Here is a 14,938-nt window from a genome sequence, read left to right on the forward strand (position 1 = left end):
CCCCTGCTGCACCACACCTGAGGGTCTTTGCTCTTACTCGTTCCTCTGCCTCTATACTTTTACCCCACCCTTCTCTCTGCCTTCAAGTTTCAACTCAGAGCCAACCACTCCTCAGATTCTCACCACACCATGTTCTCCCTTTGCTTTTGTACTTACTGTATTATATTTAAGGAGTTCTGGTAGCATAGTAGGTTTACAAGATGGGCTGCTAACCACTAGGTCAGCAGTTCAAATCTACCAGGCACTCCATGAGAGAAAGATGAGGCTTTCTGCTCCCATAAAGATTTACAGCCTCAGAAACCTAATACAGGGTCACTATGAATCAGAACCAACTCGATGGCTCACAGCAACCCCCATATTATATTTAATCATCTAAAAGTGGGCTTCGAAAAGTTCATGGAAAAATTTCTCTCTCTTTTAATTCCATTTTTCCAAAAACTCTTTGAAGTTCCCTCATATTTATACAATGTTGAGTTATATTAAAACACCTGTCCACAGCCAACACTGATGATGACATTGAGCATGCACATGAAATGATTCTGTTGAAATGATGAGTGACAGGGGATGATGTGGCAAATCATTTGCAAATCAGCCATGACTCTGCCTATGAAATAACCCATGACAAACTTGGGTTTTAAAAAGTTTGTGCAAGATGAGTACCGAAACAACTCATGCAAAAGCATAAACAGAAGCATTTGGATGGACTGATACTTGAAGGAAAGTAAAAGTTTCTTTAAAAAATCGTTACTAGTGACAAGATGTGGATTCATCACTATGAACCTGAGAGTAAATGGCACAGTATGGAATGGAAACAAAAGTCAACCATCAGCTGGAAAATTGATGCTTAGAGTTTTGTGGGATTCTCAAGGGTCAGTATTGGGACACTATCAGGTAAAAGGTTCAACAATCAACAGTGCTCGCTACAGTGAGTGTCTCACTGAAGAACTGAAGCCTAAACTTCAGATTAAATGCAGAGGACTCCTATCCAAGAGCATTCTGATCTTGCATGACAGTGCACGTCCCCACGCCTCTGCCACACTGTTGACACTGCAAAAACCTTGTTTTGAGGTATTCAAATATCCTCCCTATAGTCCTGATCTTCTTCCATTAGATTTTCACCTGTTTGGTACACTTAAAGCAGCCTTTCAAGGACGAAAGTTAACCTCTGATGAAGAAGTGAAGACAGCTGTGCCTTCGTGACTCACAGCTCAGCCTAAAACATTTTTTTAAAGAAGGGAATATGAAAGCACGTTGACAGATAGACAAAGTATTGAGAAGCAAGGCGATTATGTCAAAAATGATGTATTTGTCTTCTAAAAGTTGATTAAAATAAGTTCTAGAGCCAGCATGCAGACAATTTTTGACTCACCACCCCCCCCCCTTTTCTATCTCTCCCACGAAGCTATAGGTAATTCCTTGACAGCAAGAACCACGCCTTACTTATTTTTTACCCACAGTTCCTGGCATGTCAGCTGAGCTCAATAAATATTGATTGAAATGAATCCTGTTGCCAATAAGCTGGAGCTCACTCTCTCTGATCGCTATTCTGTCCGTAAAACTCCCGGAAATGCCCAATACAGTCTAAGTGACTTTACTTTTCAGTCCTTCTGAGAATGAAATTTTTTGTTCTCTTTCTTTCCAGGAACCTCTTTCTGGAAGATAATAAAAAAAAAAGGGAGGAATCATGTCTGTGATTTCAGCTTTCTATGGTGGCAAGTCCATTCTCATCACAGGGGCCACAGGCTTCATGGGCAAAGTGTTGATGGAGAAGCTGTTTCGCACCAGCCCTGACCTGAAAGTCATTTACATCCTTATGAGACCCAAGGCTGGCCAGACCCTGCAGCAGAGACTTTCCCAGATCCTAAACAGTAAGGTAGGATTTATGGGAAGGGCCTTACATGATGGACAATGCTTTAGAGCAAGATGACCTAACTACAGTTGTTTATTGTAGTCCTAAACTGCAAGTAGGGGACCAGGTAGAGGAAAGGAGACAACACCAGATGTTGTTGTTATGTGCCGTGGAGTCAGTTCCGACTCATAGCGACCCTGTGCAGGGTTTCTGAGGCTGTAAATCTTTACAGGAGCAGAAAGCCTCATCTTTCTCCTGTGGAACAGCTGGTAGTTTTGAACTGCTCACCCTGAGGTTCGTAGCCTGATTCGTAACCACTACACTACCAGAGCAGATAGCAACATTAAATTATACTCATCAGTATCAGTGATGTTGCCCCATAAGTGGTGAAACAGTGCTCAGAATTCCATCTAGAGTAAGTGAGGAAATCATCTATATACTGGAAATTACTATTTAAGTGACAAAACTGTAAAACTTCCAAAGTGGAAAACTTCAGATGGAAATCTGTCAGAGTTCACTCAAAGTAGTCTCAAGTTTTCGTTCAGATTTAAGGGTTGGTTTTCTTTTCCCAAAAAATCATTTACATTTTATTGCATTTCATATGGACATATAGGACTGCTTTGTAACCATGCATTAATACTTTCAGTAGTCTAAGCGTCACAGTGCTTACCTAGTATATATTTTATCTGTGAAAACTTGATCATCATCTGGTGTAGTGCTGAGGGTTACTGAGCTGGACTACAAAATTGGTTAGAACCACAAGGTCCACGGTTCAAGTTCACCAGTCACTCCTAGGGAACCCTATACAGGATCGCTATGAGTAGCTACTGACTCAACCTTACTTAATAGTATATTTATATGATCTCATAAATCCTTATAAGGTAAAAACACTGCTAATGAAATATACCTTAGACTTACCATTTTATAAATATCTAATCTTCTTGCTCCTCTAAAAGTAAATACTATCCATATTTACGCATGGTTTAATTTATAAATTTGAAGTCAATTTAGACTTTGTACTCAAACATATCTGGGTTCAAATTGTGGTGTGTCAGTTTGTTATATGATCTTGAAAATATTACTTTACATCTTAAGTTCCAGTTTTCCAATGTTTAAAATGGAACAAATAACAACTACCTCCTAGTATTCCCATTTTTAAGACTTGAATAAGAAAATGTAAATATCTGGGTCATAATGTGCCCTTTAGAATGGACAGGATCATCTATGGCTTGGCAAACTTAAATGGATCATTTTCTGTCTTTACAAAGTCTTCTTTCCAGTGTTTAAGAATGTTAACATCAAATGGCATATATATGATAAAAGAAAAAGAAAAAAAAAAAAAACACGCTACCACTGGATCAATTGCGACTCATAGAAACCTTATATAGAATTTTCTAGACTGTAAATCTCTAGGGGAACAGAGTGGTTTGTGGGTTTGAACTGCTGACTGTGTAATCACCTAGCCTACAGCACCACTAAGACTCCTTATATATCTGATAGCACAGCACATCATCAACTATCCAGTAAAACTCATGGTCAGATTTATCTGCTGGGTCAGATTTTGATACAAATCACCATTAAGAGAATCAGAAAACTCTCTGGTATCTCACAGCCTTACACAGCAGTGGCACAAATTATAAAAATAGCTATTATTTACTGGAAGCGTACTATATGACAGTGTTCAAAGGATTTTTCATGCCTTACATCACTTATAGAGTCCTGGTGTGGCGCTGTGGGTTAATGCTCCAGACTGCAAAGCCGTTTGAACTACAAGGTCGGCGGTTCAGGCTCATCAACAGCTCCTCAGAAACCCTATACTGGGTCACTATGAGTTGGAATAGACTCAAAGGCATTTAACAACATAACAGCAACAGATGTCAAGCAGAGCCATGGTGGCACAGTGGGTTAAGCAGCTGCTCAGAGAAGAAAAGATAAGGCTTTCTGCTCTGGTAAACATTTTACAGCCTCTGAGACCCAATGGAGCAGTCCAAAACAGCTGTCAGAATCAATTAGAAGGCAGTAGGATTCTTTGATTACTGTTGTTTTTTAGGCATCAAGCAATGTAACACATTAAAGTAATGACAATGAAAAGGCCTTAGATCTAAATGTTACAGGGAAAAGAATTTTGGAGAAAATGTGCTGTTTTTTACAAACTCAAAATATTTGAGAAATTGATATTTGTTTGCCAAACATAGAATGCTTCTAGTCTCCCTGATTGTCAAATTAGGAAAGCAGAAAGTAAGACAGAATTATTAGGAGTTGAAAGTTTTATGAGCATATTCCCTTAAGCAATAACCATGAATTGGAAAGTTGGTTGGAATATTCCACATTTGAAATAATTAACGTGTACCTTTCCCTCAAAATTCTAACCCCAAAAAAAGTATAAAATAACAGAGGACACATCATTCTACAACAGTTACTAGGCATCGAGTCCATGCAGATTGAAATGAGCACCCCCATCTTCTAGAACAGAGCTTTTGCAAGTCTTGGTTAACATTAAAAAATACAAACACTCACTTGGACATTTTAATAGTAATGTAACACTGTTGTTAAGTGCTGTCAAGTCAGTTCTGACCCATAGCAACCCTGTATAGGGTTTCCAAAGAGCGGCTGTTGAGCCTGAGCCTCTGACCTTGTGGTTCAAACTGGTTTTGCAGTCCAGCGCATTTGTCCACAGTGCCACATCAGGAGTATATATAACTAGAAACAATCAAAATTACTAAACAATTATATCTACATATATTAAAATAGTATGCAGGCAATAAAAACCATGTTTTAAAACATATTAAATGACACAAAGAAATGCCTCTGATATATTTAGTTAAAAGATATATATAAGGTAACTAAAAGTCCTTAAGAACAAGACCCTAAAACTGATAGAGCTATAACCCTATTCAGTATTATCTTCATTAATGGACCGAAATGTTGATGTGTTATAGGACTAATTTTACTTTTCACCATTTCCAAATTCTCACATTGCAATTGTAGTGAACATATTTGGCTTTCATGTGAGGGAAAAAACATTTTTTAATAGTAAAAAAATAAGAACAGTAATCTTCTACTTTTCCAAATATAATGACAATGAACAGGCTTTACTTTTAGAGTGGAAATAATAATAGCACTTTGTAAATAGTAAATGGACTCCTGAGGTGGTTCTGTAGGACTAGCACTGGACTGCCAACCACAAAGTCTGCAGGTTAAACCCACCAACTAACTGCTCCTCAAGTCGCTCTGAGTTGGGATCAACTCAATGGCACTTAACAAATAGTAAATAACTAAGGTAGCAAAGTAAGCATAGATTTCCAAAATTACGTCACCAGGTATAAATTCAGTTCACATGCAATTTTGAAACTATTTCTAAAAATTAAATAATTTGACTGTTTTTTCTTAAACATATGAATTCATGTATTCTGCATTATTTTTCAAAAATTATCTTCTAGTTTTGCTTTGTTTTTCCACAAAAAGTGAAGTGAATTTTAGGAAATAAGCTAGATCATATGGGTTGGAGTGTGAATGTGCTCACCACAAACTAAAGCTGTTCAACTGTAGGCCTCAGGGTTCCTTCCTGGCTCCTTAGTCTCTCACTTACGAAAAATGTGTTCATGCAATCATTAACTAACCAACTTTCCATGTTAGCAAAAATAATAGTCACTCATGAGTTTACCTAAATTATTTGCCGATTTTCTGTCTTGAATATGGCTTTGCCTAGAAAGTCAACATTCTTCCCCCACTATAAGAGACGTTGTTGTTGTTAAATGCTGTTGTGTCAGTTCTGATTCATAGGGTTTCCAAAGAGCAACCAACCGGTGGGTTTGAACTGCAGACCTTTTGGTTAGCAGCCCAGTGCTTATCCTACAATGCCAAAACCATCAATTGGTGAAATTCAAAGAAATGTTAACAGTATATTGAGGTTCCTTAGTGCTAACTGAAAAACAGTTCAGTGGTTCAAAAGCCCCAGTTACTCTTTGGGAAGGACGACATGGCAATCTGCTCCTACAGACTTACAGCATAGGAAACCCAACAGAGCCCTTCTACTTTGTCATTTAGAGTAGTTAATGAGTCAGAATTGACTCAATGGCAAACGGCAGGACCACAATGATGTGTTTGTTTGTTTTTTATATCTATCAGGTCCCATGTATGTCCATTAAGGGATCTTAAGTCAGTAATCATCTACTCCAAACAATTCCTTAAGAAAAGATCACAAAGACAATTATCCAAATCATATCTGGAAACTGAATCCCCAAGTAGATAAAATTATTTAAGAGTAACAACAAGTTTCTCATCTGGAAAGAGAATGTAGTGGTTCTGCAGGATAAGCAATAGGACTGCAAACCACTCTGTCAGCAGGTTGAGCCCACAAGCTGCTCAGAGGAAGAAAGATGACACTTTCTCCTACTGCAAAGATTTAGCCTTGGAAACCCTATACAGGGTCTCTATAAGTTGAAACCAACTCAGCACCACTTAACAACAACATTGCACCTCATTATGATGGATGGTGAGCACAGAATTTTAAAATGTTCCATTGAGAGGAGATCAAAAATGGTGAAGTTATTCATAGTAAGCTATGTTGTTATTAAATGCTGTTGAATCTGTTCCAACTCATAGCCACCTGGTATAGGATTTTCAAGGAGCATGTGATGGGTTTGAACTGCCACCTTGTGGTTAGCAGTCCAGTGCTGATCCTACAGTATGTAATAACTAAACAAAATCCAAGGTTTCCAGCGAGGTAATATTTTGAATGATGTTAGTCAGTAAATGGATTTATAAACAAAGAGAGAGTCTGGCAAGTTGTACTGGATACCTCAAGTGAACTTCTTTGGAAGAATGTGGATTACTCAATAAGTCCTCTGTTGTCCTGAGGAATGTCAACTTAGAAATACCCTGGAGATCTTTGGGTAATAAATTATGTGGAGACACACACTGGGGTAATAAATCATGTGGGGCCAGTTCACTGACCATGATTAAGTTTAAGATTTAAGACAACAGAAGATAGTAACATTTTATAGAATAGTTTATTGTATTCTCTTGTGAAACTATCATTGATAAGAAGTAAGCCAATGCATTTCATGAATGAATTGTATTTGAACTAAGTAACATGCACCTGCAAATCAAAGGCCAGTGATCTGATATTGTGGAGGGTGATGGAAGATTTGGCACCCAATAGATTAAGTTTCATTTACATAGAAGTTCTTGTTAATTTTCAAAGAAAGTATTTTGATGCTTGGTACAGGCCATCCCATGCAAATCTACTTCCAAATATAAATCTATGATTGATTGATGTTAAACTCCCACAGCCAATTTTGCCTTATTTTTTTGTTTTGTTTTCCCCAAGAATTTTATTATTTCACAAAAATCAGCCAAACCAAAGCCACTGACATTGAGTTAGTTGATTCTGAGTCATAGCGATCCTGAATTGAACTGCTCCATAGGGTTCCTAAACTGTAAATCTTTACGGGAACAGACTACATCATCTTTCTACTGTAGAGCAGCTGGTGGATTCAAACTGATGTCCTTGCTGTTAGTAGATCAATACTTAACCTACTACACTACTATCACTCCTTCAATAAAGCAATACATTTCTATGAACTTGGGATAACTATAAGAGATGCAATCTTACCAGGTGTCAAATGCCCTACAATTAACAAAGACACACTGTTAAGATTCTAACTGGTCTTCAGTTTGACAGTTACTTAACTCAGGTCTGCTGAAATATTTTCAACCTCTCTCATATGAGCCGTTTTTAATACTTGACTTCTGGGGATATAGTAGGCCTAGGATGCAGAAACAGAAGCAATTAATTTTTTTCAATCCTTTTCTTTTCCTTTCTACTCTTTCCATGCTGGCTGATTCAGTCATTCTCATGTCCAATTTCTTTCCTTCATTTTATATTTCTTTCAATCACATCAAGTGTTTTTCTTCGAAAAGCATTGAGTTGCCCATACACATTCCAATGACTCTAGAATGGTTCTTAGTGAAACCTGGATGCAGAGATAACCAGGAACTTTGGAGTGGCCACATACCCCATACACACACACACACACAAACACTCACATGGGTAAAGTAGCTTTCTCTTTAGGAGTTTTTGGTAATGGAGTAATGTTGTATGTAGAAGGGGAAAAGGAATCACTATGACTAAGAACCTACTAAGAACCAGGATCTGATTTCATTACCATACTTAATCCTCATAGATCTCTGTGGTCTGCCTTACTGCTACCTCACAGGTGAGAAATTAAGCCCAGAAATGTATCATCTATCCACTGTTATGTAATCTGTGCCAAGGAAATGACAATAGCATTTGAGTGGAGATCTCTTATCTGGATGACTCATCTTCCCTAGGAAACTGCATCCTGTAAGCATTACTCAGGAGCCATAATGGTGCAGTGGTTAAGCACTCGGCTGTTAACTGAAAGGTCAGCAGTTGCAACCCACCAGTCACTGTTGAATCAGAAAGTCTACGGTTAGAACATGTTTGTTTGTGTTTGTTGCTTTTTAAACAACCTCTCTGGCACCGCTGTTACGTATGAAGGCTTGATAACTGCACCAGAACACAATGCTACTTCAGAGTCCTATCCAAAATGATAATCATTTTTAGTTCAAGAAACTGCCCTTGCTAAACCAATACCAGAGTCCTGGCATAGTGCTGTAGGATAAGCTCTGGACTGCAAACCACTAGATGGGTGGTCCAAAGCCACCATACACTCTTTGGAAACCCTATGTTGGTGGTGGTAGTAAGTGCTGTTGGGTCAGTTCCAACTCATAGCAACCCAATAAAGAGTTTCCAAGGAGCAGACTGATGAGCTCAAATCACCGACCTTGTGGTTTAAAGCGACCTTGCAGTCCATTGCATCAGCCCACTGCACCACACCAGAACTCTTGGAAACCCTATACAGGGTCTTTATGAGTCAGAACCAACTAAACAGTATTATACAATGACAGCAATGCAATGCCAATTTCTTAGTTAAACTTTATATTTTATGGGAATTATTAGTGATCTAACAAAGTTCTAACATTACATAAATCTGCACATTGACTATGGTAATTTTTGCATTGATTTACATGTACTAATTTGTGTTTAATTGTTCTTAACTCAGATTATAACCTTTCTTCCCAGGTCTTTTGTGTTTAAAGAATCCATTGATTTGCTTTCATTCAGCACTCTTAAAATGTGTGATAAATTTACATACTCCCTTTCACTTTGAGATCCTTTCCTGTGATGGCTGTGATGTATGAAAAGGCTTCCCAAAGTTAATGGAAATTTTTCCTTACCTTATAATTACATTTTTCTAGTAACGTTTTGAAGCCTCTCATATTTGTTCTTGTTCACCTGCCCTCTTACTCGTCCTTTCATCTACCATCAGAACACCACAAGCAGGGATCTGATAAATGGCTGAAGGGTGAGCATGACAACCGAGTATTACACAGAAACTGCCCTTTAGTTTAAGGGACTAGCTGTTTTATTTTTTCAGAATGAAATATTAAGCAAATGTTGTTAGGTTATTCAGACTACATAATATATTGGAAGCAAAGGCCTTGCTAAACTGAATAAAGAACTAAGACTCTCAAGCGGAGGAAATGCTTCCCCAGTTGCTGAAATCGTGTTATTAATGAGAGCAAGACACATTTCTATGATCATTGAAAGACAGCAACTGGGAGGTGATATTTTCACTTTGAGCTGGTAACTGTTTTAGGAAAAAAAGCCCCTACACCTTGTTATTAAACTTTAACAGGACAAAGACAATACAAAAACAAATCATCAGATGAGGGTGACTTATCAGCATGACAAGCAAGGAATTGTCACAAAATCACTATCAGCAGGAGATAGATTCGTCACTGTCACCAGCGGGACTACAGAACCTGGGATAGGACCCTGACTGGATGTACACACATTTGCAAATTAAAAGTTTACAGGACTGGTCCTGGAGTTCTTTGACCAACTGGTTACTTGATGGTCAGGATTTGATGGATGACCATACAGTCTCAGTCACACTGTTGTTGTTTGCCACCAAGTTGCAAGTTGGTTCTAACTCATAGTGATCCTGTATAGTGTTTCTGAGAGCAGCTAATGGATTTGAACTGTTGACCTTGCAGTTAGTGGTCCAGTGCTTATCCTAGAGGCCCATATCAGGAGCCCTCATCACACTTTTTAAGTGCCATCAAGTCAGTTCCAACTCATAACGACCCTTTGTAGGGTTCCCAAGGAACTGCTGGTGGATTTGAATCTCCAACCTTGCATTTAGCAGTCCAGTGCTTACCCTACAGCCCCAGGACAATGGCTGTTGTTGTGTGCTGTTGAGTTGGGTCCAACTAATAGCAACTCGGTATAGGGTTTCCAAAGGACAGCTGGTGGGTTTGAACCACCAACCTTGCAGTGAGCAGTCCAGTACATATCCTGCAGTGCCACACCAGGGCTGCAAATCATAGAGACCCTGTATAGGGTTTCCAAGGAGTGACTGGTGGGTTTGAACCACTAACCTTGAGGTTAGCTGTCGGTTGCTTATCTACAGCACAACAGCAGGACTCCAGGATACTGGCTTATTTTTGCTAAATTTCATCAAGTCGGTTCCAACTCAAAAGCGACCCTCTATAGGGTTTTCGAGGAGCAGTTAGTGGGTTTGAACTGCACATCTTGTGGTTCGCAGTCCAGTGCTGATCCTACAGCACCACACCAAGAGTCCAGGATCCTGGCTACACCAATGTGAATCATTATGGGCACACCCAAGCATGTTCCCTGAGGGCAAGACTGGCCAGGGAAATTGTAATCTGCTTTTAAACATACTCTGCCTTCAAGACTTTTCACATTGCTGATTAATGTTGGTGGTGTTAGGTGCTATCCAATCAGTTCCAGCTCAGAGCGACCCTGTTTAGGGTTTCTAAGGAGCAGCTGGTGAGTTTGAACCGCTGACCTTGTGGTTCAAACCAACCTTGTGGCCCAGCGCATTATCCCTCAGCGCCACACTAGGAATGGACTCAATGAAGGCTGAATTTGTCACGACTGAAAATGGAGTTAGAGATCCCATTGTACATTCTAAAGCCTTAAATTTTAAAACCTTCCAAAAAACCAAATGCTTTAGAATGTAAGCAATAATATGTAACTCTCTATAGATAGATAGATAGAGAGAGAGAGAGAGAGAGAGTTATATATATTGTTGTTGTTATGTGCTGTGGAGTCGGTTCTGACTCATAGTGACCCTGTACAGGGTTTCTGAGGCTGTAAGTCTTTATGGGAGCTGAAAGCCTCATCTTTCTCCCGCAGAACAGCTAGTAGTTTTGAACTGCTGACCTTGTGGTTTGCAGCCTGATTCGTAACCGCTACACTACCAGAGCTCCATATATATATATATATATATATACATGCACACAACATAATCTATATATAATATAAAACATTTCCCTTAGAAAGTTTGGGAGTGTTCCCTTAATTTGACATTTCTTAAGCAAATATTTGCCTCTCTTTAATTTGTTTCTAAATATGAAAGACAATTCTATTTATGACATTGGTTACTTACAGTTCAAAGGCAAGAGAGAAACATTGCACCCCTAATAAAACTCAGCAGAAAGAGAAATTTCGAAGAGAAATTGTTTGGTTTCAAGAAACTTTGTGGGCATGACTTCTATAGTCATGCTGTTGTTGTTAGGAGCTGTTTAGTTGTTTCAGACTCATCATGACATTATGCACAACAGAATGAAACACTGCCCAGTATTGCGTCATCTTACAATTGTTATGTTTGAGCCCATTGTTGCTGCTACTGCCTCAATCCTTCTTTTTGAGGGTCTTCCATTTTTACATTGACCCTCCACTTTACCAAGCATAATATCCTCCAGGAATTGGTCCTTCCTGATAATGTGACAACCAGAAGTGAAGTTTCAATATCTTAGTTTCTATGAGCGTTCTTGCTGTATTTCTTCCTAGACAGATTTATTTGTTCTTCTGGCAGTCCGTGGTACTTGCAATATTCTTCTCTAACACCAGAATTCAAATGCATTGATTCTTCTACAGTCTTCCTTATTCATTGTCCATGTTTCACATGCATATGAGGCAATTGTAAATATCATGGCTTGGGTCAGGTGCACCTTAATCCTCAAACTGACCTCTTAGCTCTTTAACACTTTAACGAGGTCTCTTGCAGCAGGTTTATTGAATGCAATATGTCTGTAGCCACAGCAAAATCTCTTTACCCTCTCAGGCTTATGCCACTAAATAAACATTATGAGTTTATGCAATGAGAAGAAATATGATACGTTTTTTAAATTTAAAACAATATATTAAGTTATTTAGTGGTTGGTCTTCAATGAAATGTTTGAGAGTATGGGAAAACCTGTGAGAACCAGAACTTGACAGAACTGCCTTGTTTTTCCCATCTTGCAAGTTTTTCCCATTTTTGACAAAGTGAATGGAGTCTTATTACTTGCCCATGACTTATTTCAATCAAAATATTTGAGCTTTCCTTCTCTGATAGGCTTCTATCTTATGTAGGTTCCAGCTTTTGCAGATTTTACTGTATATTTTTATTCTTTACTTTTTCTTATTCCATTTATTTTCTGTTTACTTTTAATGAATGAGTCACATTAGCAAAGAACACTTTCAGAAAAGCAGGTGTCTAACCAGGATTCATTTGCTTATTCTGTCTTATTTCATTGGTGTCTTGGACTGGACTACCAACCATAAAGTTGCAAGTTCAAACCCACCAGCCACTCCTTGGAAACCCTATACAGGGTTGCTATGAGTTGGAACCAACTTGACGGCACTTACCAACAACAACATCATTTTTCTTATAATAGAAGAGGGTCTGCTCTGGGCTCTCCCAGCTCCTGTTGGCAGTTAATACAGGCAACACAAGGAAGCATTTTGAGTCCACTGTTAGCAGTAGCTATCTTACATCTTACTGACACAAAAGAGTTGCTAAGAAAACAATCTCAGAAACCAAGCTCCTGTTTATGATTCTGTTGTTATAGGATTAATTTCAATTCAGAATAACTTGATTTCAAAGAAGTAAGTACCATTAAGCATTAAGAAATGAACACAGCTCAAGTAATTTAGAAACTAGAGGGGGGAATTTAAGGCCTGACTTTAAGAATGGACGTGTATCTTCAAAGTCAATGTTTCTCCAAGTATAGCCCCTTGTTGCTGTTAAGTGCCTTCAAGTCAGTTTAAACTCATTGAAACCCTGTATATCGTTTCCAGGAATCAGCTGGTAGGTTTGAACCACCAACCTTGAGATTAGCAGTCCAGTGCCTCTCCTATAGCACAACATCTTGCAGTTCAAATCGACTGTTCAGTCCAGAGCATTGGCCCACAGTGCCACACCAGGACTCCCAGTACGGCCCCTAGACTACCTGTATCATACCTACCTGGAAAGTTAGTTAAGAAATCAACTTTCTGGACTATCCATCAAACCTCCTGAGTCAGCATCTCTGGAGTTAGTATAAGAAAATTAATGATAACCAGGTTCCCAGATTTTTCTAATGGACACACAGTTTGAAAACCAGTGATGTGGAGAATGTCCTGGGCAATTATCAAAGAAAACGAGGTATAAACAATTGATCATGTTAACTGAATTCCAACTAGAGAAGTTCTCCTTTGTGTTTATGATACAATCAACTAGGGAAGTTATTGTAAATGAAAGTCCTGGGTATGCCCCAGTAATTTTGTATTCTGTGAGTTTGAAATGGGGCCACACTTTTAACATGCATACTGATGATTCCAATGCAAGTCTCTTTGTGACTTTAAAGCCTAAAATCAGTTGCCAATGAGTCAATTCTGACTCATGACAACCCAAGTGTATCAGAGTAGAGCTTCACTCCATAGGGTTTTCTGTAGCAGATTTCTCAGAAATAGAGCACTGGGCCTTTCTTCTGAACTGCTTCTAGGTAAACTTCAAACCACTAACTTTCTAGCTAGCAGCCAAACGTTAGAGGGGCTTCAAAAGTTTGTGGGGGAAAATTCATTATTGTTTCAATTAATCTTTCCATGAGTTTTTTTAAGTCCCCTTGTATTAACTCACTAGGACTCCCAAATCCCAGAACCACTGGCTTAATGTTGTTGTTGTTGTTAAGTGCCATCAAGGTGGTTCCGACTCACAGCAGCACTACATAGGATTTTAGAGGAGCAGCTGGTGAGTTTGAACTGATGACCTTGTGGTTCACAGTCCACTGCTGATCTTACATCAAGCATTCTATTTGGGATATTGTTGTTAGTTGTTGTTAAGTGCCATCCAGTTGGTTCCAACTCTTAGCGACCCTGTATAGGGTTTCTGAGGAGCAGCTGATGAGTTTGAACCACCAACCTTGTGGATGAAACTAACCTTGAAGTTGAGTGCTTATCCTATGGCAACATTTAAAGATTAATATTTTGTTAGGATCACTATTATTCAAATTTATGCACCAACCACTAAAGCCAGTAAGGATGAAATAGAAGAATTCCACCAACTTCTTCAATCGGAAATTGATCAAACATGCAATCAAGATGTATTGGTCATTACTGGTGATTGGTATGCAAAGGTTGAGAGCAAAGAGGAAGGATGAGTAGTTGGAAAATATGGCCTTGGTGATAGAAATGATTCTGGAGAACACATGAAACAATTCTGCAAAACCAATGATTTGTTCATTTCAAATAGCTTCTTTAGACAGCATAAGAGATAACTATACACATGGACCTCACCAAATGGAATACATAGAAATCAAATTTACTACATCTGTGGAAAGAGAAGATGGAAAAGCTCCATATCATCAGTGAAAACAAGGTCGGGGCAGACTGTGGAACAGACCATCAATTACTCATATGCAAATTCAAACTGAAGCTGAAGATAATGAAAACAAGTCCACAAGAGTCAAAATATGACCTTGACTATATCCCACCTAAATTTAGACAAAATCTGAAGAACAGATTTGATACATTAAACACTAAATATCGAAGACCAGAAGAGTTGTGGGATGGCACCAAGAACATCATAAGTGAAGAAAGCAAAAACTCATTAAGAAGACAAGAAAGAAGGAAAAGGTCAAATGGATGTCAGAAGAGACACTGAAACTTGCTTTCCAGCATAAGGATGCTAAAGCAAATGGAAGAAATGAGGAGATCTAAGAGCTGAA

At 38.7% G+C, this 14,938-nt stretch overlaps 1 protein-coding gene across 1 annotated transcript in view; it reads left to right on the forward strand.

The window, feature by feature from the left end:
* The first annotated feature begins 1,684 nt into the window (after positions 1-1,684).
* FAR2 (fatty acyl CoA reductase 2) overlaps positions 1,685-14,938 on the forward strand; it is a 66,456-nt gene continuing 53,202 nt past the window's right edge. The window contains exon 1 of the mRNA XM_006866986.1: positions 1,685-1,873. Within this exon, the coding sequence (XP_006867048.1) occupies positions 1,685-1,873 (189 nt within the window). The remainder of the gene's footprint in view (positions 1,874-14,938) is intronic.

Source organism: Chrysochloris asiatica, unplaced genomic scaffold (assembly GCF_000296735.1).
Source record: "Chrysochloris asiatica unplaced genomic scaffold, ChrAsi1.0 scaffold00098, whole genome shotgun sequence".
In the NCBI taxonomy this organism is placed as follows: Eukaryota; Metazoa; Chordata; class Mammalia; order Afrosoricida; family Chrysochloridae; genus Chrysochloris; species Chrysochloris asiatica.